General features: G+C 37.8%; 1 protein-coding gene across 3 annotated transcripts; it reads left to right on the top strand.

The window, feature by feature from the left end:
- The first annotated feature begins 251 nt into the window (after positions 1–251).
- On the top strand, positions 252–15,971 carry LOC116584514 (alcohol dehydrogenase E chain). 3 transcript variants are annotated; one of them, XM_032332977.1, is made up of 9 exons: positions 252–365; positions 4,209–4,310; positions 4,802–4,940; positions 6,645–6,732; positions 6,829–7,048; positions 9,184–9,321; positions 11,444–11,579; positions 12,183–12,321; positions 15,307–15,971. In XM_032332977.1, the coding sequence occupies exons 1-9, from the start codon at positions 348–350 to the stop codon at positions 15,329–15,331; spliced, it is 1,005 nt and encodes a 334-aa protein (XP_032188868.1). In that variant the 5' UTR covers positions 252–347; the 3' UTR covers positions 15,332–15,971. The 3 variants fall into 3 exon arrangements, with proteins under 3 accessions (XP_032188868.1, XP_032188867.1, XP_032188866.1); XM_032332975.1 differs by having other exon boundaries at positions 253–365; positions 9,184–9,444; XM_032332976.1 differs by lacking the exon at positions 4,209–4,310 and having other exon boundaries at positions 9,184–9,444.
- The last annotated feature ends 7,329 nt before the right edge of the window (positions 15,972–23,300 follow it).

Below are 23,300 nucleotides of genomic sequence, written 5' to 3'. Positions count from 1 at the left end.
AACACTCTATGTGGGATTGAGAGAGAAGAAATATAGAATCCAGGAAAAAGAGGGAGATTAAAATTTATATGTAGAGAAATATTTAACCTAATGAAATCAAGATATTAATTGAAGTTGGCATATTTCAAAAAAAAGTCAGGGTGTGAACGCTGGCTCAGTGACCTTTCTTTCTGATTTGACTTGGCTAGAGAATAAACTGAGGAGATTGGCTTAAAACCCTCAGATCACGTGGGTGCAATGGGTCGTTACTGAAGCAAACAACCTGTGTAATGTATCAGCTTTATGTACTCAAGCAGAAAACAGCATAAGGATTCACCAGTCTCCTGCCTTGAAGAGAAAACGGAGCCATGAGCACAGCAGGAAAAGTAAGCAAAAAAACTTTTTTTTTCCTTTCGGAAATATATTCTTATTATATAATACACAAAGAGATAGTATTAATGAATAATTTAAAATTCACATGAAAATTAGAAATAATAATGTACTTAGGGGTGCCTGGGTGGCTCAGTTGGTTAAGCGACTGCCTTTGTTCCACTCCGGTTGTGATCCTGGAGTCCTAGGATTGAGTCCCGCATCCGGCTCCCTACTCGGGAGTCTGCTTCTCTCGCTGATTTCTCTCCTCTCATGCTCTCTCTCTCTCTCTCTCTCAAATAAATGAATAAAATCATTAAAAAAATTTTTTTAAAAATAAATAATATGTACTGAAATACAACAACATTATGTGCTTCAATATGCTATTCTACTACACTACAATGAAAATAGGCTATTCCCCTGTTAAGAGTACTTTATAGACTGTGACAAAACTGGGACTTATTTCTTATAAATTATTTTGAAGTATAACTTATAGTACACTTATAGTTGATGAGTTTCAGAACACTTTTTTCTAAAAAAATTTAGCTCTTTGTACACCTGAGTGTCCTGTCTGAATTCAGTTTTAAATGCTATGCAATGGCAATTTAATGTTTCCTACAGCATTTGCTGTAATTTGCAGAAGTCACATGAGAAAACTAAAAGTACCTTCATGAAATCATGCAAAATACCTGTTTATGCATTGTCTCCCTATTTGTTCAATTAAAAGGAAAAATATTTTTTAAATTGTCTTGTTAATAATTAGCTTATGCAAAGTTCATGTAAAAAGCAGTGGAGGGTTTTTTTTTTTCTGTTGAATTGGGTGATCTTTAAATTTAATTTCTATTTCTCAAAAAAAAAAGGCAATTCCTAAATATCTTTATCAAGAATGAATAGCATCTGTACCTAATAGTCTTGACTTCCTATATTAATGTGCAATAGATATGGCCAATCACTAATAATTTGCAAACCTAAAATTCTATGTTCTTAATCAAGAAGTTATCTTTATATTAAGAAACCATAATTTAAATGTGTTTTTTTTTTTGTAATCATATATTTAGGAACACAGGGAAGTTACATCTGACAAAAGGTCTATAACAGGAATTTGATTCAGAGAACTTTATCCTTTGAAGCTTCCTATGAAATCTCTTACAAAAGGCATATTGATTTCAAAGCATTAGAATCATCAAGGTTAAGCAAGCCAATATCAGCATGCAAATTCTGAATTAAAAGGGTCTTATTGGGGCGCCTGGGTGGCTCAGTGGGTTAAAGCCTCTGCCTTCGGCTTGGGTCGTGATCCCAGGGTCCTGGGGGGGATCGAGCCCCACACTGGGCTCTCTGCTCCGTGGGGAGCCCGCTTCCTCCTCTCTCTCTGCCTGCTTCTCTGCCTACTTGTGATCTCTTCAAATAAATAAATAAAATAATTTTTAAATAAATAAATAAATAAATAAATGAAAGGGTCCGGTTGTGGCATAATCCAGGAAATTTCCATAGAAATCCTACGGAAATCCTTTTCTGTTTTTTTTTTTGTTTGTTTTTTTGTTTTTTACAAAAAAGTATACTGTAAGAGTGACACAGTTTGAATCACTTATTAGCACCGGGAACACAGATAACCGATTCCAAGTCTTCCATAGATCACGTCTATTTGTTCAGGGTGCTCACAGGGGCAGAGAAACACGCAAGTGGTCATGCAACATAAACAATTCATGTTGTTTAACTGCTTAAGTGCAAAAGCCTGTGCAGCTGTTTCCAGTATAGGTGTTATGCTAGGAGTGGACCCCACCCACAGTATGCTATCTTGCTAAGAGAAATTAAAGATTCAGAGGTTTCTGCACACACTGTGATACAACACTCCTGTTGTATCAGTAAGATCTGCTGAAAATCACACAGGCCACCAGCTGTCAGTTTTCTCATTGCAACTCTCTTTATTTTCATTCATTACTAGTTACCCTTTACAATGGCATTAGGTTTCAAATGAAGAATAGTTAGGAAAAAGGAAAGTTAAATATGCCAAAACTCAGCTTAAAAGAAGGAGGTCAGAGAGCAAAAGCGTAAACCAAATGTATTAATGAAAACAATCCTCTCCTTTGGATGCAATATCAACACTTTCAGCTTTGTGCAACACCATTTATGTTTATCCTTCCTGCATTCTATTGTCCTCAAATGCCAAGAGGCAGTAATATCTATTTTATAAGGTGGTTGTGAGAACTTAATAAATCAATACTGTAAAACACTTAGGATAGTGCCTGGCACATAGAAATAATTCAATAAACATTAGTCACTGCTATTACTACTGTTGCTGCTACTACTATTTAACCTTTGTTAATCTTTCACTACCATGGGGTAGCAAACAAAGTTGGATGATTCTTTTTTAAGTTGGAGTCTCTGGACAGCCAGCTTTGTGACTTTTGGGGAAATTATTCAATTAATTACTGAGTCAATTGAGCTCAATCTTTTTAGTTGTAAAATAAGACCAAAAATTCAATAATACTGCTGTGGTAGCATCATGTGAGGTTTACAGATCAAGCATGTAATTCACCCAGAACAGAATCCTATAATTAGGACCTATCTACATTAGTGTTTTTTCCAAGAGCTTTCACATTTTTTGTGGCATTGACTATGGTCAATGCAAAAGTCTTGCAAAGTGGAAGGATTTGACATAAATAAATAATGAAAATGAATTGTCAGAGGATATATTCCTATTGAAGTTTTTTTTTTTTATCATATTTGCAATTACATCAGTTCTTTTTGGAAAAAACTCCCTTACCCACATAAGCTTTGCAATAATGAAGACAATTTTTTTTTGTTTGTTTCTTTTTTTGTTTGTTTTGTTTTATTTTGTTTTGTTTTTAAGAGAAGGAACACAAGCAAGTGGAGTGGGAAGAGGGAGAAGTAGGCCTCCCGCCCAGCGGGGAGCCCGATGCGGGACTCCATCTCAGGACCCTGGGAGCTCAGGATCCTGGGATCATGCCCTGAGCCAAAGGCAGACACTCAACAGCTGAGCCACCCAGGAGCCCCAAGACAAGTTTTATATTACATTCCCAAGCACTAAAAACATGTTTTCACCTTTTTATTTTAAAGAACTTCCATGAGTCGCCTGTACAAGCTAGAAATTCAAGCACACCATTCTCCCATTTTTATATATATACATGCAAATTTGTGGGTGTGAGTGGGTGCGTACAGCTATAACCTGGGCAATTTTTGTTGCAAATCTAATATGGAAGAATTTCTATACATACATTTGATGAAAAAGACAGTACTACCAAAGCTAACTGTCAAATGAGTGATGCAAACAAGTAGCACACACAAACAGTAGGGAAAACAAAGTCAAGAGAAGAGAACAGGCAAATAGAGAAAAAGAAGGCATTGTAGGCAGGGAGGCAAATGTGCAAATGAAATAATAAAGTTAGATCATTTGGGTTTCAGCAGAGAATTGAGCAAGAAGGTACTAGATTTCATGTGAATAGCACTATAACTGTCAGAAAAATTATTTCGATTCAGAACTTCATGCACTAGCAACAAGTGTGGATAAACAACAACTTAAGGACCACATTAAGAAATATAAGAAAGAAACATCCCTTGGAGAAGAAAAACCAACATACAGAGGCCCAAAAGAATATATTCCTTTTTATCTCAATATCTCATTATAGTTAATTCTGTTTCTCTTTCCTTATGTTATTGCTTTGCCTGTTGTTTAAAAAGGTATTTTTATTATCTTTGTAAATCAGAGGTCCTTCATTTCTATGGAACCCTTGTTAGTTTCCAGACATGGGGATAGATGTTGCACATAACAAAATGAAAGTCACTCTCCTTGACTTTAAGAGTGGGGAAAAACTGGTATCATCGTTCTGTTCAATTTTCAGGTAATCAAATGCAAAGCAGCTGTGCTATGGGAGATAAAGAAACCCTTTTCCATAGAGGAGGTCGAGGTCGCACCACCTAAGGCCCATGAAGTTCGTATTAAGGTGAAACATTTTTCCATTTCTATTTAGTTTTAGGTTTAAAAATTTCAGAAAATGGTAAAATTGGAAATAAGCAAAAATCCATTAAAAGGCACTTTATATATGGTGATCCAAGCAGTGGAATTACATTTATTGTCAAGGAAAGATGTACATACAAATCATCAAATTTTTAAGAAGGAACCAAGGAGTATATACAGGATAATCCTAATAAAATAAAAAAAGAACTTATGCGTTTGTACAGGAAAAAAAGCACAAAGGGATATACATCAAGATTTTGAAATCAATTAGCATCAGATGGTAGAACTTAAGTGACAATTTTCTTAGTGTTAACCTGAAATTTCTACTTCTATAAAAGAGGATATATTCTGATATATTAAATAAGATTTAAATATTTCAGAAACAACTATTTTATGGACTATTCCAAATTGTTTGATGAGGAAAAGGAAAGGGTCTTTATCTTTTATAAATCTAAATATCCTCCCTTTATTGTGTAGATGGTGGCCTCAGGAATCTGTCGTTCTGATGATCACGTGGTTAGTGGAGCGCTTGTCACACCTCTCCCTATAATCTTGGGCCATGAGGCAGCTGGCATTGTGGAAAGCATTGGAGAAGGAGTGACTACAGTAAAACCAGGTACAGAATTCTCACTTAAGGAATGTGTCTCAGTTCAGGACCCCAAGATCATCCAGCCTGGAAAGACCTTACAGAAGGTCATGGCAAAGCTGGGACTAGAACATAGGTCTCCTCCTTTCTTTCCTCCCTGTCTGACTCAGACATGTGTGCATTCATGCACTCATAAATTCTCTCGTTTAGCAAGTGCCTTTTGAGTACCTACTAGATGTCAGACACTAGGTTAGATCCCAGGGACACATCAGGATTGAGAAAGATGCAGTGCCTGCCAAAGTTAGAGTTCATAAACAAATAATTTCCATTTTACTGTTGCTGAGTATTGTCTTCTGTCAGGTCCAAAAAGAATGACAAATGAGATAAAATAAGAAAAATTAAGACTATGTCCTGATCCTCCAAATCAGTGTATGGAAACTGTTCCATGCTGATTTCACAGGATGGGGGCCATGAGTCTACGATTAAATCAACATGATCTCCTCTTAGATGGGAAGAGGAGCCCATTCACTGGTTTCCTCTCCCAGTATGGCCTCCCATCTTGAACACTAAATGAATGAGACAGTCTAAATGGAAGGGAAGGAAGTATACCCAGCAGAAAACTTCCTGCCATAAGCAATATCTGTTTTAGTACCTTTAAAGTGGTTAAATGTGATTGGTGACAAAGTACTACTTTATCTTTAATATTTATTTTATCCTATAGAATATCCTATCCTAGTAGTTTAACAATTAAGGGGTGACATAGAAAATTTCCATGTCATCATCTCCATATAAAATTTATGTATTAAATGTTATGACCTAACCACTTTTCTGGGTTTTGTGGATAGGTTGCTTAGGTGATTAAAAATAAAAATTCTGTCTAATTTTAAAAAATCACTTTAACAGTAAATGTGGCCTCCCCCTTACCAAATACTTAATTGGCCTATCATCAGAAAATAATAAAATAAATCATCTGGCTTGAGTTTCAGCTCTTAATCTTTCCTTTAGTTAGAAATAAATTAGTAATAAATGACACACTTACTTTTTAGCTCTGTTCCTTCTACCAAAGCAGAAAAAATAATTTCCAATTCAGTTGCCAGATACAAACATTTGAAAGTCAGTTTTTTTTTTTCCTCAAAGAGCATGCCTAACTCATTGTTGAGGTCTACAGAGGGATTTGGTGAATTCTTTTTGTTCCATTTTTGTTAGTTTTCCTTTAAAAAACAAAACAAAACCCTAAATGCATAGTCACTCTGAAAAGCCAAGAAATGGTTGCTGAAATATGCATTTTTACTTCATCCCAAACTATTAAAACTACTGAGGACAACCAGGCATCTAATGGACCGATGGCAGCCTGCTCACAGCTGAAAGTTGTATTTACAGTTACAGTGAGAATATTTAAGGTTTAATTATCAAGGATTTATGAGATGGTATGTATAAAATCCCCAAGAGAAAAGGCACCCCATGAAAGAGAACTATTAACACAGGAGAAATAGTCCTTTAAATCCACATTGTTTCCTATATCCGCATGTCCTCTTTGGGAATCTTCAGGCACATACAAACCCAGGCCATTAACAGTGCTGGCAGGGAGGGACCAGTGACATGGTGGTGACTGAACTCTATTTCTTGGAGATTTTCCAAAGATACACACCTCTAATACATACACATAAGCTTCCAGTTCTTACTGCCTTAACTCCTGAGTAGAAATTTAAGAAGAATGTGTTTTGTACCTTCCAGGTGACAAAGTCATTCCACTCTTCACGCCCCAGTGTGGAAAATGCAATGTTTGTAAACACCCGCAAGGCAACCTCTGCTTGAAAAATGAGTAAGTTTCTGATACTCTCCTTACACAGCCAATGGATTTGTGCATCGGTTATGTCCCTGTCTCATGCCCTCTGTGTCTATGTGTTGTATTGGCCAGTCTGAGCAAGCCTCGGGGGTTCATGCAGGATGGAACTACCAGGTTCATCTGCAGAGGAAAGCCCATCCACCATTTCATCAGCACCAGCACCTTCTCCCAGTACACAGTGGTGGATGAGACTGCAGTGGTCAAGGTCGATGCAACCGCACCATTGGAGAAAGTCTGTCTCATTGGCTGTGGATTTTCTACTGGGTATGGGTCTGCAGTCAACGTTGCCAAGGTAGGAATGACAATGGGTGATAAAACTGGTTATACTCAGACTATTAGGAACTAAAAGGAGAGCCATTTCTCACAGTAATCAGAGATCACTCTTCATAGATTTGCTGGTAGCTTTCTGCCTTGTTACCACAATAACATTGATATACTCTACAAAATTTAGGTTATCAGTTATGAGCACAAAAATGGCCTCGGAAGGAATTGAAGACCATTTCCTAGAGAATTCATGTGTTTACCACAGATGAAAAAGCTATTGATGCTTAGGCAAAAGTAAAGTTGTAATCTTCACAATTATTATTACAATTATTCTTCTCTACTTGTTCTTTATGTGATCACTAAATTTTAGAGCTGGGAGCTCATTTAGTAATTTACTGTATTGCTAGCACCAACATGCATCAGGTAGAGTAGGTTCTGCGAGCTTCTGAGGCAGCAGACGTCAGTGAGATGAAGGGGTTGCCTCTGAGGAACATCTAGCCCACGGACCTCTACTCCCAGAATTAAGACCAGCAGTAGATTCCAAAGCCTTATGTGGCACACTTCCAAACCAAGAGTCAGCAACCCACCTACTCTGTGGATCCTTGAAAGTGAAGTAATGAAGCTTCAATATTGCATTTGGCATTTAGTCCAGTCATTACAGGATTTCACTGCTGCATCTCGTACACACACACACACACACACACACACACACACACACACATTTTAAAGGTGGCAGATTTTAAAGAGCAATTCTTTAAAGGCCCCTTTTCTCAAAAGGTTGGAAATCTCGCAGTATCCCTTCATTTTATGAAATGGAGGCTCAGAGACATAAAGCTATTTGCCGAAAATCTCACAGCTAGTTAGTTTGAGAGCAGCCACTAGCCTTTCTCTCAAAACTGCTGAATCATAGGAGCACCTGGGTGGCTCAGTGGGTTAAAGCCCCTACCTTCAGCTCAAGTCATGATCTCAGGGTCCTGGGATTGAGCCCCGCATTAAGCTCTTTGCTTAGCAGACAGCCTGCTTCCCCCTCTCTGTCTCTGCCTGCCTCCCTGCCTACTTGTGGTCTCTCTGTTAAACAAATAAAATCTTTTTTAAAATTGCTGAATCTTAAATCATGATACATAAATACCTTCACCTTTAAATCAGACTCACAAGTCTCAATTTTTTCTAAGTAAGGTAAAAAGTAGTCCTGTTTCCCACAGAATGATTACTTGGGAAAGGAGAAATATAGTCAGCCACCCAGAAGGCTGACCATAGAAGTTTAGATTTACTAACGGACCAATTTAAATCATTGAGTGCACTTGTTTTCCAAATTTCTGTGGCTCTAGCACTAGGTGCCTTGTGCGATTACATCATCTGTTTGAGCAGAGCAGAAGCAAGGGTACCCGTAATAATTAACCTCAGCCATTAATAAAATACAGACCAACTTTTCAGTGCACTATTGTTTATTAGTACATTCTTAAAAGCAGGGATAACAACCCACAAGATCACAGCAGTTTCAAGCTGTATTATCTTAGTTATCTGTTAAATTTCCCCTGTTCTCAGGCTTTCCTCTAAACTAAGGATAACTTTTTTATGTTTCACAGCTCATTTCTGTTCTCGCGATACTGGTCATGATACTGAAAGCTAATGAACCAAGGAATTAATTATTGAGGATCTGTTTGTATTATTTTTCAGTATTGCAGAATAATCTTTCCACTTATTATTTCATTTCCCCAAACTTGCATTTCTGTGCAAAAAAAGCTGGGCGTTGGTGGCTTTGAGCTATTAGATTCTCTTCAAGATGGGGCTCATTGGCATTTAGAGCTTAAAGATCATCCAATGCACTGGCTCCAAACCTGGGCTTCCCATTGGGGTCACCTGGGAACTGGGTCCCACCAGCAGAGACTCTGATGAGATTGATTATGAGCCATGACCTGGGCACGGAGATGTTTTAAACCTCCCCAGGTGAGTCTTACGTCCAGCAGAGTCTAAAAACCACTCATCTAATTCAACCCTCTTAATTTCAACACAAAGCAACTAAAGCCGAAAGAGATTTGACAGCCGGTTGGACCTAAGAGTTTGAATAGCTTCTCATAACGGAGAAGGCATGGCACTTTCTTCAGCTTAGATAATTTCTAGTAATCATTATTTAATCCATTCTTGCATTTTCTGTAAATACAGGTCACCCAGGGTTCCACCTGTGTGGTGTTTGGCCTTGGAGGAGTCGGCCTGTCCGTGATCATAGGCTGCAAAGCAGCAGGAGCAGCCAGGATCATTGGGGTGGACATCAACAAAGACAAATTTGCAAAGGCCAAACAGGTGGGTGCCACTGAGTGCATCAGCCCTCAGGACTACAAGGAACCCATCCAGGATGTGCTGAAGGAAATGAGTGGTGGCGGTGTGGATTTTTCATTTGAAGTCATTGGGCGGCTTGACACCATGGTATGTAACAGGAAATGCCCTGAGATATTGGTTTCTACATTCCAGGGTGTACTTTTAGGCAGCAGAATATAAATATTATATATAAATAATATTTTTAAAACTATGAATGGTGGTTTTCTATCCCCTGCTGGTTACCTGGGATATTCAATTTATTACTATGAGAAATCTTTAATTCCATCAGCTAAGCAAATCTGTCTCAATAGTTCCCCTTTAGAGAAGGAAGAGGGTCTTTTTTTTTTTAATTAAGTCATTACAAATTTACTTTGTTAATTTTTAGTAAAAAATTTCAAATTCAAGTAAATATAGATAATATAAATTCTGTTTTCAGACTGCCAAGTTTGACTTTTCCCCACATTCTTAACAAAAATGGTTTAACAATTTTTTATGTTTTAATAAGTTTTGATTTCTTTTCATATATCATACTTTGGCCAGAAGAGATAATGGTCAATTTTAGACCAGTATCATTTTATTAATAGAAAATATTACATTTTACCATTTACCACACTGCCCCATTTTGCCACAGCAGACAGCACAGTGCCTGGCACAGAGTTAGCATCCAATATCTATGTGTTGGGCTGAATGCTTTAGAAAGTCAAAAAATTTTTCCCACCAAAAATATTTAAGAGATACATATTGTATAGCATGGTTTATAAATTACATGAGTTAACACATGTAAAATACCTAGCACAGTGTCACCTGTCAGATGATAAGCCCCATAAACAGTAGCTAGTATTATTGACATGCAATACTGTTTCTTTTTTTTTTTTTTAAGATTTTATTTATTTATCTGACAGAGAGAGAAAGCACAAGCAGGGGGAGCAGAGCGGGGAGTGAGAAGCAGACTCCTTGCTGAGCAGGGAGCCCGATGTGGGACTCGATCTCAGTACCTGAGATCATGATCTGATGCATAAACATCTGAGCCACCCAGGCGCCCTGCAATACTGTTTCTGATCTTGCAGTGTTTCCATCACCATTGGAATATGCAAAACGCTACTTTCAAATAATTATCAATATCATCAATTGCAATGAGGAACACATCTCCAGTTATAGTCCACCTAACCAGAACTCTCTAGAATCCTACTGAAACAGTCTCCAGAAGCCAACAAATCCACCTTTTGAGGTTCTCCAGTAAATCCCAGGAGTGTTGTAATAGGGAGCACTGCCCTAAGAGTTAAGCTCTTCATACCCTTGACTTGGGACAATATGCCAACTTCAGAGGACAGAAGTTCCAAGGGAATCCAACTTTATTCAGGGTGGTAGCATTTCTTTTATGCCTTTTTTTCTGTTGTTTTCTCTCTCTTTTCTTCTGTGAAATTGGATTTTTACTTCATGTGAAGATACCAAATACCACCCAACAGCCACATGTTCTGAGGTTACCTGGTCTCATATACATCGTATTCCAAAATCAAAGGATGAATCCTTATGTATTGCTGGGGCAGGAGGTCCTCAACAATTCTCTTACAATGGAACATGTTTAAAAACTTGACTGGAGGGGCTAGTCTTTCTTGTGAATTTCCAGGAGGCCATCAAGTGGATAAGAGACCAATTTTGATGACATAATTGATCTTATATCTTGTTTGCCATCAAAACATGTGGTTCAAGGTACTGCATTCAAAATATTGACTTGATAAATAAATGAAAAATGACTTAATCAACTGCCTGAGAGCCATGTAATGACAAAACAATAATTTTACTTGAGGACTCAGACTTTATATAGATATGTTTGTAATGATGTTTGCCTCCATTATTTTATAAAGAAGAATTATGCTTGCACAAATTATTCATCCACTGGTCTCACTAAAAAAAAAGATTTTCTGGACATTTCCTAAAATCACAGCATGATTCTAGGCACAATGGGGAATAAAGAAACAAAAGACATTATCTCTTCCCCAAACACACTCACAATCTAACTAAATCAGTATTGCATGATACCATGCATCATGAGTGGGAACTATCAGAAAATTCACTTTAATGATGCTAAATACTAATTTTATTCTAGGTGGCTGCCTTGTCCTGCTGCCAAGAGTCCTATGGTGTAAGCGTCATTGTAGGAGTACCTCCTAATTCACAAAATCTCTCTATGAACCCCATGTTTCTACTGACCGGACGTACCTGGAAAGGAGCAATTTTTGGTGGTATGTGGTTAGGCTTCATGGCTGAATTCTTATTAACCTCAGGAGTTCTTCCCTTTTACAAGTGACAAAACCGGGTTTTAAAAAGCAACATGGTTAAAAATAAATTAAAATTCCTTTATAAGCTATAGGCTCTAAATCAACTAGATTTATGGATCTGATACACACAGAAGGTTCAAAGACACAATTTTTGGTGTTCCCATAAGTTAACTAGAATCTTCCAGTACCCTTCTTTTATACCAATGATGGCACAGGGCACTGAAATACCTCACAGGACCCACGAAATCCATAGCAGTCATTCACGTGTGCCCTCATTGCCTAAAATTAGGCTAAATTTTATCCTTGATTTTGGGAATAAGCACCTATGGTATAATTTCATTATGGAGAGCTAATAATTAAGAACCCCAGTTTATCCAGGTGGATTAAAAAAAAGTCTAACATGGCAAAACGATATTGAAACACTATCTCTTATTAGCCTCAGTAATAGTAGTCTGTGGGACATAGCACTTTCTATAAACTTTCTTCTTAATTCTGCTTGGAAAATCTCCTCTCCAATTCTCCTTTTACCCATGCCTGAAACTTACAATGATGTCATTTTCTTTTCAGGCTTTAAGAGTAAAGATTCTGTCCCCAAACTGGTGGCTGATTTTATGGCTAAGAAGTTTCCACTGGATCCACTAATAACCCATGTTTTACCTTTTGAAAAAATAAATGAAGGATTTGACCTGCTTCGCTCTGGAAAGAGGTAGATATTAAATTTCTTTTTATGGTGGGTATGGGTCAATAAAGAAAAAAGGTGAAAGAATGAAAAAATACTGGAGTTCCTTGTTTCTCCATTTGTAGTTCAGCCTTTGGATATAAAGAACAATTAAGATTGTATTGGGAGAAACTAAAACAATTGCTTTCTTACTTCCTCTTCTACTGAAACCAAATTATTTTGGTTACAGTGACTCTGAATAATCAGAGCCACTCAGCTTTACTTACTAAAGAAGAGTCACCCTTGCAAGGAAAAGAATCAGTCACACAGTCTTAATTTGAAGTCACTGCAGCCTCTGTCTGGCCACCTAAAAAGGTTGAACTTTAATGGCTACAAATAAATTTAAATTATATTAAAGGCCTATTTCATTAAGGAAGCAGGTAGAACTACCTTGATATTTTTTTATAAACAGATATCACTAATTTTTTCATTAAAAAACACCTTTTTTTTTTAGTTTACAAAGAACTTTTCACAACTAAAAATTATAGGCATACCTTAGAGGTATGGTGGGCTTGTCTCCAGACCACTGCAATAAAGCACATATGCAGTAAAGTGAGTCAAAGGAAGTTTTTGCTTTCCCAGCACTTATAAAAGTTACTTTTACACTGTACTGTAGTCTAGTAAGTGTACAATAGCAGTATGTCTAAAAAACAGTGGACATACCTTAGTTAAAAAATATTGTGTTGCTAAAAAATGCTAATCATCATCTGACCTTTCAGTGAGTTGTAATCTTTTTGCTGGTGGAGGGTCGTACCTCAGTGTCATTGGCTGCTGACTGTTTCGTGTGGGGGTTGCTGAAGTTTGCAGCGACTGTGGCAATTTCTTAAAATAAGACCGCAATAAAGTTTGATTCTTCCTTTCACCAGAAGACTTAGAAACCACTGCAGTGTTATTAATTGGCCTAATTCAATATTGTTGTGTCTTGGGTGATAGTCGCAGGAAATAGAGGGAGATGGGAACAACTAGCAGCAGTCAGAATACACACAATACTCATGAATCAAGTTCACTGTCTTCTATGGGCGCATTCATGATAGCACCCAAACAATTACATAATACATAACAATTACCTAATAACATCAAAGATCACTGATGACAGATTAGCAGAACAAATATAACAACAATGAGAAAGTTTGACATATTGTAAGAATTACCCCAATGTGACAAAGAGACAGGAAGTGAGCAAACGCTGTTGGGAGAAGTAGTAATGGGAGACTTGCTCAACAAAGTTGCCACAGACCTTCAATTCATAAAGAACGCAGCATCTGCAAGGAGAAAGGGTGAGGGATGCCTGTGTTGTAAAGGCGAATGCTTTTTTAAAGGCTGAAGTCTTTCTTACATTTTCTTCCATGATTAGGAAAATAAGCCAATTTCATTTCCTACCTCTAACATTTAACTATAATGACCACCTAAGAAGAATTCTGTCATCTGCATTTATACATGAGGTATAATTTGACCTAGGCAGTTATAGCTAACTCCCACCTTCTAGTTGCATCGCCTATAACTTTTTCTGCTATCACACACTTCTCATGAGGTTTTCAACTTTAAATAAATTTCTTCAGCACCCGCACACATAACATACTGGGCAGTCTGACAAATCTTATTGAGAAAGGAGAGCACCAGATTTTATCCTTTCTGGAAAGTAATTTGGTTAATTTGCATCAGAAACCTTTAAAAAAACTTAGATCCTTAGTCCCAGCAATTCCATTTCGGGGAAACTATTCTACAGAAATAATCAGAGATACAAATATACATCTATTTAAGCACACTCATCTATTATCTATATTATCAAAACTTGGAGACATACTAAAGTCCAACATTAAGGGGATGGTTAAATAAATTCCAACAATGTACTAGAAATCAATGAAGCCATTAAAAAGAAGTTATTTCATGAGATTTGGAAATTCTCAGATTGTAATTTTAAGTTACAGAATTGAGAATACAAACATATATAGGATGACCCCAAGTTTTCAATATGAGCAGTAAAAAATTGACATACTCTAAAAAAAAGTTGATCAAAATTCAAGAAAATATTAGCACCGATTATCTGTGTGTATGAGATTACAAGTAATTTTTATTTTCTTCCTCACACTATCTTTGTTTCTAAAATTACATATATTTTCCTTATTAAATATAAGAATATATATATATATATATATATATATATATGTATTTAAGGCACAAAGACCATCTTTTTCTAAAAGTATATATCCATCAGAAGATAGATTATAGGAAGGACAATAGTTCCAGTGTAAGTATTACATTTCTAATCTCCACAAGAATGAAGTTTCTGAATACAAATCAACTTTATTATCTATTTCTAAGAATCCTTCAACATTTCTTTATCAAAGCTCTATGAAACCTTCAAGATGGTCTTTATTACATTCTGGTTCCTTTAGGCAAGTTATCTATCATTTTTTAATTTCTGCAACATTATATTTAAATTTAAATTCTCACACCCCACACTAGATATGTGACCTGGAACAAGTTATAAACCTCTCTCTCAGTGTTTTTAATCTCTAAAAAGGAAACCATTATGACCTGCCTCCTAGCATGGTTGCTTCAGCTGAGGTTTAAATGATAAAATATATGAAGAGCATTTACAGAATATGTGACAAACAGCAAGAACTTATTACACACCATTACCCATTGTTGTTTTGCATTATTATGCCAGATATGCATGCTCTCCAAAGTGATTTTTGGAGGATGTTCATATACAGTGAAGCCTAAATGACAGTCCTACTCAGGATGTTATGATTGAGCTTAAGGCAGGAGAACACACAAGAGAGGACCAGCAAAAGAAGACCCACCGTACTACTTGACTTGACATGAATGCAAGGGATGTGAACAAAGTAGAGGGAACCACAAAGAGCCTCTCACTGCGACAAGGCTGAACGTTCCTTGAACTCTCACATGGAAGAGGGTGGGTTATCTGAACAGTAAAACAACTAATTTATCTTTTATTTCCTGTTGCAGCATCCGCACCATCCTAACATTCTGAGACCATATGGATGGCTTCATTGCAGCAGGCTTTTGGCTCGTGAACCTTCTGGAACAAGCAGCCAAACAACATCACCAGTTCTGTTCTTCAGAGATGCAGTCAACAAATCATGCATGAGAGCTATCCAAAAGAAACAAAAATTCATGTGAAATCCTTTTTCAAGCCAATGTTTAAAATTCAAGTGAGAGCTAGATGAATCATTAGCTGCATAGTTGAATCCAGTAAACTTTCTTTCTTAATCATTCTACTCATGTTGAATTATGGCATCTTTCCATTGAAGAAAGACAGGTATTTCTTTGACTTCTTGAATTTCTTTTACCTGTGCCACCCTTAGTCCCTGAAACCTAAGGGAGAAGGTCTTCATTATACTTTATATGATACATAATGACCTCCAGCATAGATTGATTAGCTACTGTGCTTGAACTCTTCTATTTCTATTTCCACTGTCTATATTTTCCTTTTTATGAAATGTACCAAAGTCCTAAGGGAAACGCTATCATCTGGGAAAGAATACACTTAGATTTACCAGTAGGGAAGGTCTAGAACCTCTATATGCCGGGAATTTCTTTCTTTCTTTCTTTCTTTCTTTTTTTTTAAACTGAAGTGTAGGGGCGCCTGGGTGGCTCAGTGGGCTAAAGCCTCTGCCTTCTGCTCAGGTCATGATCCCAGGGTCCTGGGATCAAGCCCCATGTCAGGCTCTCTGCTCCATGGGGAGCCTGCTTCCACCTCTCTCTCTCTGCCTGCCTCTCTGCCTACTTGTTAACTCTGTCAAATAAATAAATAAAATCTTAAAAACAAATAAATAAACAAATAAATAAATTGAAGTGTAGCTGACATACAATCTTATATTAGTTTCAGATGTACGATGTAGTGCTTCAACACTTATGTACATTATGAAGCGATCAACAAGATAAATTAGCTACTATCAGGCACCATACAAAATTGTTACCATACTATTAGCTATATTCTAAAAATGAGGAATTTTTTAGGGAAATGTCACATATTTTTATATCACAGAGGGAAGTACACTTACTGCTTTTCATACTGTCCACAGTGAAAATGCCATTATTCTTTAAAACAGAAGCAGTTTCATGCTACATGTGATAAATATGAGGTTCAAATATTAAATGTTAAAACTGAACTATTCCTAGAACCATATTCAAAAATCTGTAATTTGAGGGAGGAGTCAAGATGGCGGAGAAGTAGCAGACTGAGACTACTTCAGCTAGCCAGAGATCAGCTAGATAGCTTATCTAAAGATTGCAAACACCTGAAAATCCATCGGCAGATCGAAGAGAAGAAGAACAGCAATTCTGGAAACAGAAAAACAACCACTTTCTGAAAGGTGGGACTGGCGGAGAAGTGAATCCAAAGCGAAGGGAAGATAGACCCTGGGGGGAGGGGCCGGCTCCCGGCAAGCAGCGGAGCAACGGCGCACAAAATCAGGGCTTTTAAAAGTCTGTTCCGCTGAGGGACATCGCTCCAGAGGCTAAACCGGGGCGAAGCCCACGCGGGGTCAGTGTGGCCTCAGGTCCCGCAGGGTCACAGAAGGATCGGGGGTGTCTGAGTGTCGCAGAGCTTGCGGGTATTGGAACGGGAAAGCTGGCTACAGAGACAGAGCTGACAGTAAGCTCACAGCTCGGTGTTACCTTGAACCGGTCCCAGGCTCTGAGAGCTCGGAGCGCGGCTGGAGGTCAGGCAGACGGGAGTAACGGGACGCTGTTCTCTGAGGGCGCACTGAGGAGTGCGGCCCTGGGCTCTCGGCTCCTCCGGGCCGGAGACCAGGAGGCCGCCATTTGTATTCCCGTCCTCCGGAACTCTACGGAAAGCGCTCAGGGAACAAAAGCTCCTGAAAGCAAACCCGAGCGGATTACTCACCCCGGCCCCTGGTAAGGGCGGTGTAATTCCGCCTGGGGCAAAGACACTTGAGAATCACTACACCAGGCCCCTCCCCCAGAAGATCAACAAGAAATCCAGCCAAGACCAAGTTCACCTACCAAGGAGTGCAGTTTCAATACCAAGGAGAGCAGCAGAATTCCAGAGGAGGAGAAAGCAAAGCACGGAACTCATGGCTTTTTCCCTGTGATTTTTTTTAGTCTTGCAGTTAATTTAATTTTTTTCTTTTTCATTTTTTGTTTTTTTTTTCTCGCCTTCTGGTAAAATTTTTTTTTAACTTTTACCTTTTTCTTTTTTAACGTTTTTTAACTAGTTTATCTAATATATATATTTTTTCTTTTTTATATTTTTCTTATTTGTTTTCTTTTTTATAAATTCTTTTCTTTTCTTTTTTTTCTCTTTTTTCTTTTTTTTTTCTTTCTTCCTTTTTGAACCTCTTTTTATCCCCTTTCTCTCCCCTCACGATTTGGGATCTCTTCTAATTTGGTTAAAGCATATTTTCCTGGGGTTGTTGCCACCCTTTTAGTATTTTACTTGCTCCTTCATATACTCTTATCTGGACAAAATGACAAGACGGAAAAATTCAACACAAAAAAAAGAACAAGAGGCAGTACCGAAGGCTAGGGACTTAATCAATACAGACATTGGTAATATGTCAGATCTAGAGTTCAGAATGACAATTCTCAAGGTTCTAGCCGGGCTCGAAAAAGGCATGGAAGATATTAGAGAAACCCTCTCGAGAGATATAAAAGCCCTTTCTGGAGAAATAAAAGAACTAAAATCTAACCAAGTTGAAATCAAAAAAGCTATTAATGAGGTGCAATCAAAAATGGAGGCTCTCCCTGCTAGGATAAATGAGGCAGAGGAAATAATTAGTGATATAGAAGACCAAATGACAGAGAATAAAGAAGCTGAGCAAAAGAGGGACAAACAGCTACTGGACCACGAGGGGAGAATTCGAGAGATAAGTGACACCATAAGACGAAACAACATTAGAATAATTGGGATTCCAGAAGAAGAAGAAAGAGAGAGGGGAGCAGAAGGTATACTGGAGAGAATTATTGGGGAGAATTTCCCCAATATGGCAAAGGGAACGAGCATCAAAATTCAGGAGGTTCAGAGAACGCCCCTCAAAATCAATAAGAATAGGCCCACACCCCGTCACCTAATAGTAAAATTTACAAGTCTCAGTGACAAAGAGAAAATCCTGAAAGCAACCCAGGAAAAGTAGTCTGTAACATACAATGGTAAAAATATTAGATTGGCAGCTGACTTATCCACAGAGACCTGGCAGGCCAGAAAGAGCTGGCATGATATTTTCAGAGCACTAAACGAGAAAAACATGCAGCCAAGAATACTATATCCAGCTAGGCTATCATTGAAAATAGAAGGAGAGATTAAAAGCTTCCAGGACAAACAAAAACTGAAAGAATTTGCAAACACCAAACCAGCTCTACAGGAAATATTGAAAGGGGTCCTCTAAGCAAAGAGAGAGCCTACAAGTGGTAGATCAGACAGGAACAGAGACCATATACAGTAACAGTCACCTTACAGGCAATACAATGGCACTAAATTCATATCTCTCAATAGTTACCCTGAATGTTAATGGGCTAAATGCCCCTGTCAAAAGACACAGGGTATCAGAATGGATAAAAAAACAAAACCCATCTATACGTTGCCTCCAAGAAACTCATTTTAAGCCCGAAGACATCTCCAGATTTAAAGTGAGGGGGTGGAAAAGAATTTACCATGCTAATGGACATCAGAAGAAAGCAGGAGTGGCAATCCTTATATCAGATCAATTAGATTTTAAGCCAAAGACTATAATAAGAGATGAGGAAGGACACTATATCATACTCAAAGGGTCTGTCCAACAAGAAGATCTAACAATTTTAAATATCTATGCCCCCAACGTGGGAGCAGCCCACTATATAAACCAATTAATAACAAAATCAAAGAAACACATCAACAATAATACAATAATAGTAGGGGACTTTAACACTCCTCTCACTGAAATGGACAGATCATTCAAGCAAAAGATCAGCAAGGAAATAAAGGCCTTAAACGTCACACTGGACCAGATGGACATCACAGATATATTCAGAACATTTCATCCCAAAGCAACAGAATACACATTCTTCTCTAGTGCACATGGAACATTCTCCAGAATAGATCACATCCTCGGTCCTAAATCAGGACTCAACCGGTATCAAAAGATTGGGATCATTCCCTGCATATTTTCAGACCACAATGCTCTAAAGCTAGAACTCAACCACAAAAAGAAGTTTGAAAAGAACCCAAATACATGGAGACTAAACAGCATCCTTCTAAAGAATGAATGGGTCAACCGGGAAATTAAAGAAGAATTGAAAAAAATCATGGAAACAAATGATAATGAAAATACAACGGTTCAAAATCTGTGGGACACAACAAAGGCAGTCCTGAGAGGAAAATATATAGCGGTACAAGCCTTTCTCAAGAAACAAGAAAGGTCTCAGGTACACAACCTAACCCTACACCTAAAGGAGCTGGAGAAAGAACAAGAAAGAAACCCTAAGCCCAGCAGGAGAAGAGAAATCATAAAGATCAGAGCAGAAATCAATGAAATAGAAACCAAAAAAACAATAGAACAAATCAACAAAACTAGGAGCTGGTTCTTTGAAAGAATTAATAAAATTGATAAACCCCTGGTCCGACTTATCAAAAAGAAAAGAGAAAGGACCCAAATAAATAAAATCATGAATGAAAGAGGAGAGATCACAACTAACACCAAAGAAATACAAACTATTATAAGAACATACTATGAGCAACTCTACGCCAATAAATTTGACAATCTGGAAGAAATGGATGCATTCCTAGAAACATATAAACTACCACAACTGCACCAGGAAGAAATAGAAGGCCTGAACAGACCCATAGCCAGTAAGGAGATTGAAACAGTCATTAAAAATCTCCAAACAAACAAAAGCCCAGGGCCAGACGGCTTCCCAGGGTATTTCTACCAAACATTTAAAGAAGAACTAATTCCTATTCTCCTGAAATTGTTCCAAAAAATAGAAATGGAAGGAAAACTTCCAAACTCATTTTAGGAGGCCAGCATCACCTTGATCCCAAAACCAGACAAGGATCCCATCAAAAAAGAGAGCTATAGACCGATATCCTTGATGAACACAGATGCGAAAATACTCAACAAAATACTAGCCAATAGGATTCAACAGTACATTAAAAGGATTATTCACCACGACCAAGTGGGATTTATTCCAGGGCTGCAAGGTTGGTTCAACATCCGCAAATCAGTCAATGTGATACAACACATCAATAAAAGAAAGAACAAGAACCATATGATACTCTCAATAGATGCTAAAAAAGCATTTGACAAAGTACAGCATCCCTTCCTGATCAAAACTCTTCAAAGTGTAGGGATAGAGGGCACATACCTCAATATCATCAAAGCCATCTATGAAAAACCCACCGCAAATATCATTCTCAATGGAGAAAAACTGAAAGCTTTTCCGCTAAGGTCAGGAACACGGCAGGAATGTCCATTATCACCACTGCTATTCAACATAGTACTAGAGGTCCTAGCCTCAGCAATCAGACAACAAAAGGAAATTAAAGGCATCCAAATCGGCAAAGAAGTCAAATTATCACTCTTCGCAGATGATATGATACTATATGTGGAAAACCAAAAAGACTCCACTCCAAAACTCTTAGAACTTGTACAGGAATTCAGTAAAGTGTCAGGATATAAAATCAATGCACAGAAATCAGTTGCATTTCTCTACACCAACAGCAAGACAGAAGAAAGAGAAATTAAGGAGTCAATCCCATTTACAATTGCACCCAAAACCATAAGATACCTAGGAATAAACCTAACCAAAGAGGCACAGAATCTATACTCAGAAAACTATAAAGTACTCATGAAAGAAATTGAGGAAGACACAAAGAAATGGAAAAATGTTCCATGCTCCTGGATTGGAAGAATAAATATTGTGAAAATGTCTATGCTACCTAAAGCAATCTACACATTTAATGCAATTCCTATCAAAGTACCATCGATCTTTTTCAAAGAAATGGAACAAATAATGCTAAAATTTATATGGAACCAGAACAGACCTCGAATAGCCAAAGGGATATTGAAAAAGAAAGCCAACGTTGGTGGCATCACAATTCCGGACTTCAAGCTCTATTACAAAGCTGTCATCATCAAGACAGTATGGTACTGGCACAAAAACAGACACATAGATCAATGGAACAGAATAGAGAGCCCAGAAATAGACCCTCAACTCTACAGTCAACTAATCTTCGACAAAGCAGGAAAGAATGTCCAATGGAAAAAAGACAGCCTCTTCAATAAATGGTGCTGGGAAAATTGGACAGCCACATGCAGAAAAATGAAATTGGACCATTTCCTTACACCACACACAAAAATAGACTCAAAATGGATGAAGGACCTCAATGTGCAAAAGGAATCCATCAAAATCCTTGAGGAGAACACAAGCAGCAACCTCTTGGACCTCAGCCGCAGCAACATTTTCCTGGGAACAATGCCAAAGGCAAGGGAAGCAAGGGCAAAAATGAACTATTGGGATTTCATCAAGATCAAAAGCTTTTGCACAGCAAAGGAAACAGTTAACAAAATCAAAAGACAACTGACAGAATGGGAGAAGATATTTGCAAACGACATATCAGATAAAGGACTAGTGTCCAGAATCTATAAAGAACTTAGCAAACTCAACACCCAAGGAACAAATAATCCAATCAAGAAATGAGCAGAGGACATGAACAGACATTTCTGCAAAGAAGACATCCAGATGGCCAACAGACACATGAAAAAGTGCTCCATATCACTCGGCATCAGGGAAATACAAATCAAAACCACAATGAGATATCACCTCACACCAGTCAGAATGGCAAAAATCAACAAGTCAGGAAATGACAGATGCTGGCGAGGATGCAGAGAAAGGGGAACCCTCCTACACTGTTGGTGGGAATACAAGCTGGTGCAGCCACTCTGGAAAACAGCATGGAGGTTCCTCAAAATGTTGAAAATAGAACTGCCCTCTGACCCAGAAATTGCACTATTGGGTATTTTTACCCTAAAGATACAAACGTAGTGATCCAAAGGGGCACGTGCACCCGAATGTTTATAGCAGCAATGTCCACAATAGCCAAACTGTGGAAAGAACCTAGATGTCCATCAACAGATGAATGGATCAAGAAGATGTGGTATATATACACAATGTAATACTATGCAGCCATCAAAAGAAATGAAATCTTGCCATTTGTGACAACATGGATGGAACTAGAGCGTATCATGCTTAGCGAAATAAGTCAAGCAGAGAAAGACAACTATCATATGATCTCCCTGATATGAGGAAGTGGTGATGCAACATGGGGGCTTAAGTGGGTAGGAGAAGAATCAATGAAGCAAGATGGGATTGGGAGGGAGACAAACCATAAGTGACTCTTAATCTCACAAAACAAACTGAGGGTTGCTGGGGGGAGGGGGTTTGGGAGAAGGGGGTGGGATTATGGACATTGGGGAGGGTATGTGCTTTGGTGAGTGCTGTGAAGTGTATAAACCTGGTGATTCACAGACCTGTACCCCTGGGGATAAAAATATATGTTTATAAAAAATAAAAAATTTAAAAATCTGTAATTTTTTGGTACTTTATTTGCCACACAATTAATTATTACAATTAACTAAAATGAGTCATAAGGTAATTAAAAGGTAATATGGTGGCTTGAAGTGTAGGGATCAGAAAGAAGCAGCTGTGGACCCAACACGTAAAATGGGGAACTAGGAAATGCACAAACATCCAAAGTGATAGATTTTTTTTTTCAGTAAACATACATGCATATACAGATGTGCATTTTCAATCTAGAAGTTTTCTAGTAACTATCATGTCTTAAATCTATAATCCTGGAATTAATGTTATTTTATTGAATATGCAAGAGCCTGTGGTACTTACCCATTTGTCCATGCTTTCCCACTCTCGAGGGAAGATTTGCATTTTAAGCTTTATCTCCAGATGTACTCTTTTAAGGTGTTTTGTCTCTCTCTAAAAGT

This window comes from Mustela erminea, chromosome 2, assembly GCF_009829155.1.
Source record: "Mustela erminea isolate mMusErm1 chromosome 2, mMusErm1.Pri, whole genome shotgun sequence".
Taxonomy (NCBI): Eukaryota; Metazoa; Chordata; class Mammalia; order Carnivora; family Mustelidae; genus Mustela; species Mustela erminea.
This window is presented reverse-complemented; position numbering and strand designations above follow the sequence as displayed.

Coding starts and splice junctions, on each gene's coding strand:
- LOC116584514 (XM_032332975.1), top strand. Junction 6,733..6,828: donor AACCTCTGCTTGAAAAATGA/GTAAGTTTCTGA, acceptor TGTATTGGCCAG/TCTGAGCAAGCCTCGGGGGT. Junction 9,445..11,443: donor TTGGGCGGCTTGACACCATG/GTATGTAACAGG, acceptor ATTTTATTCTAG/GTGGCTGCCTTGTCCTGCTG.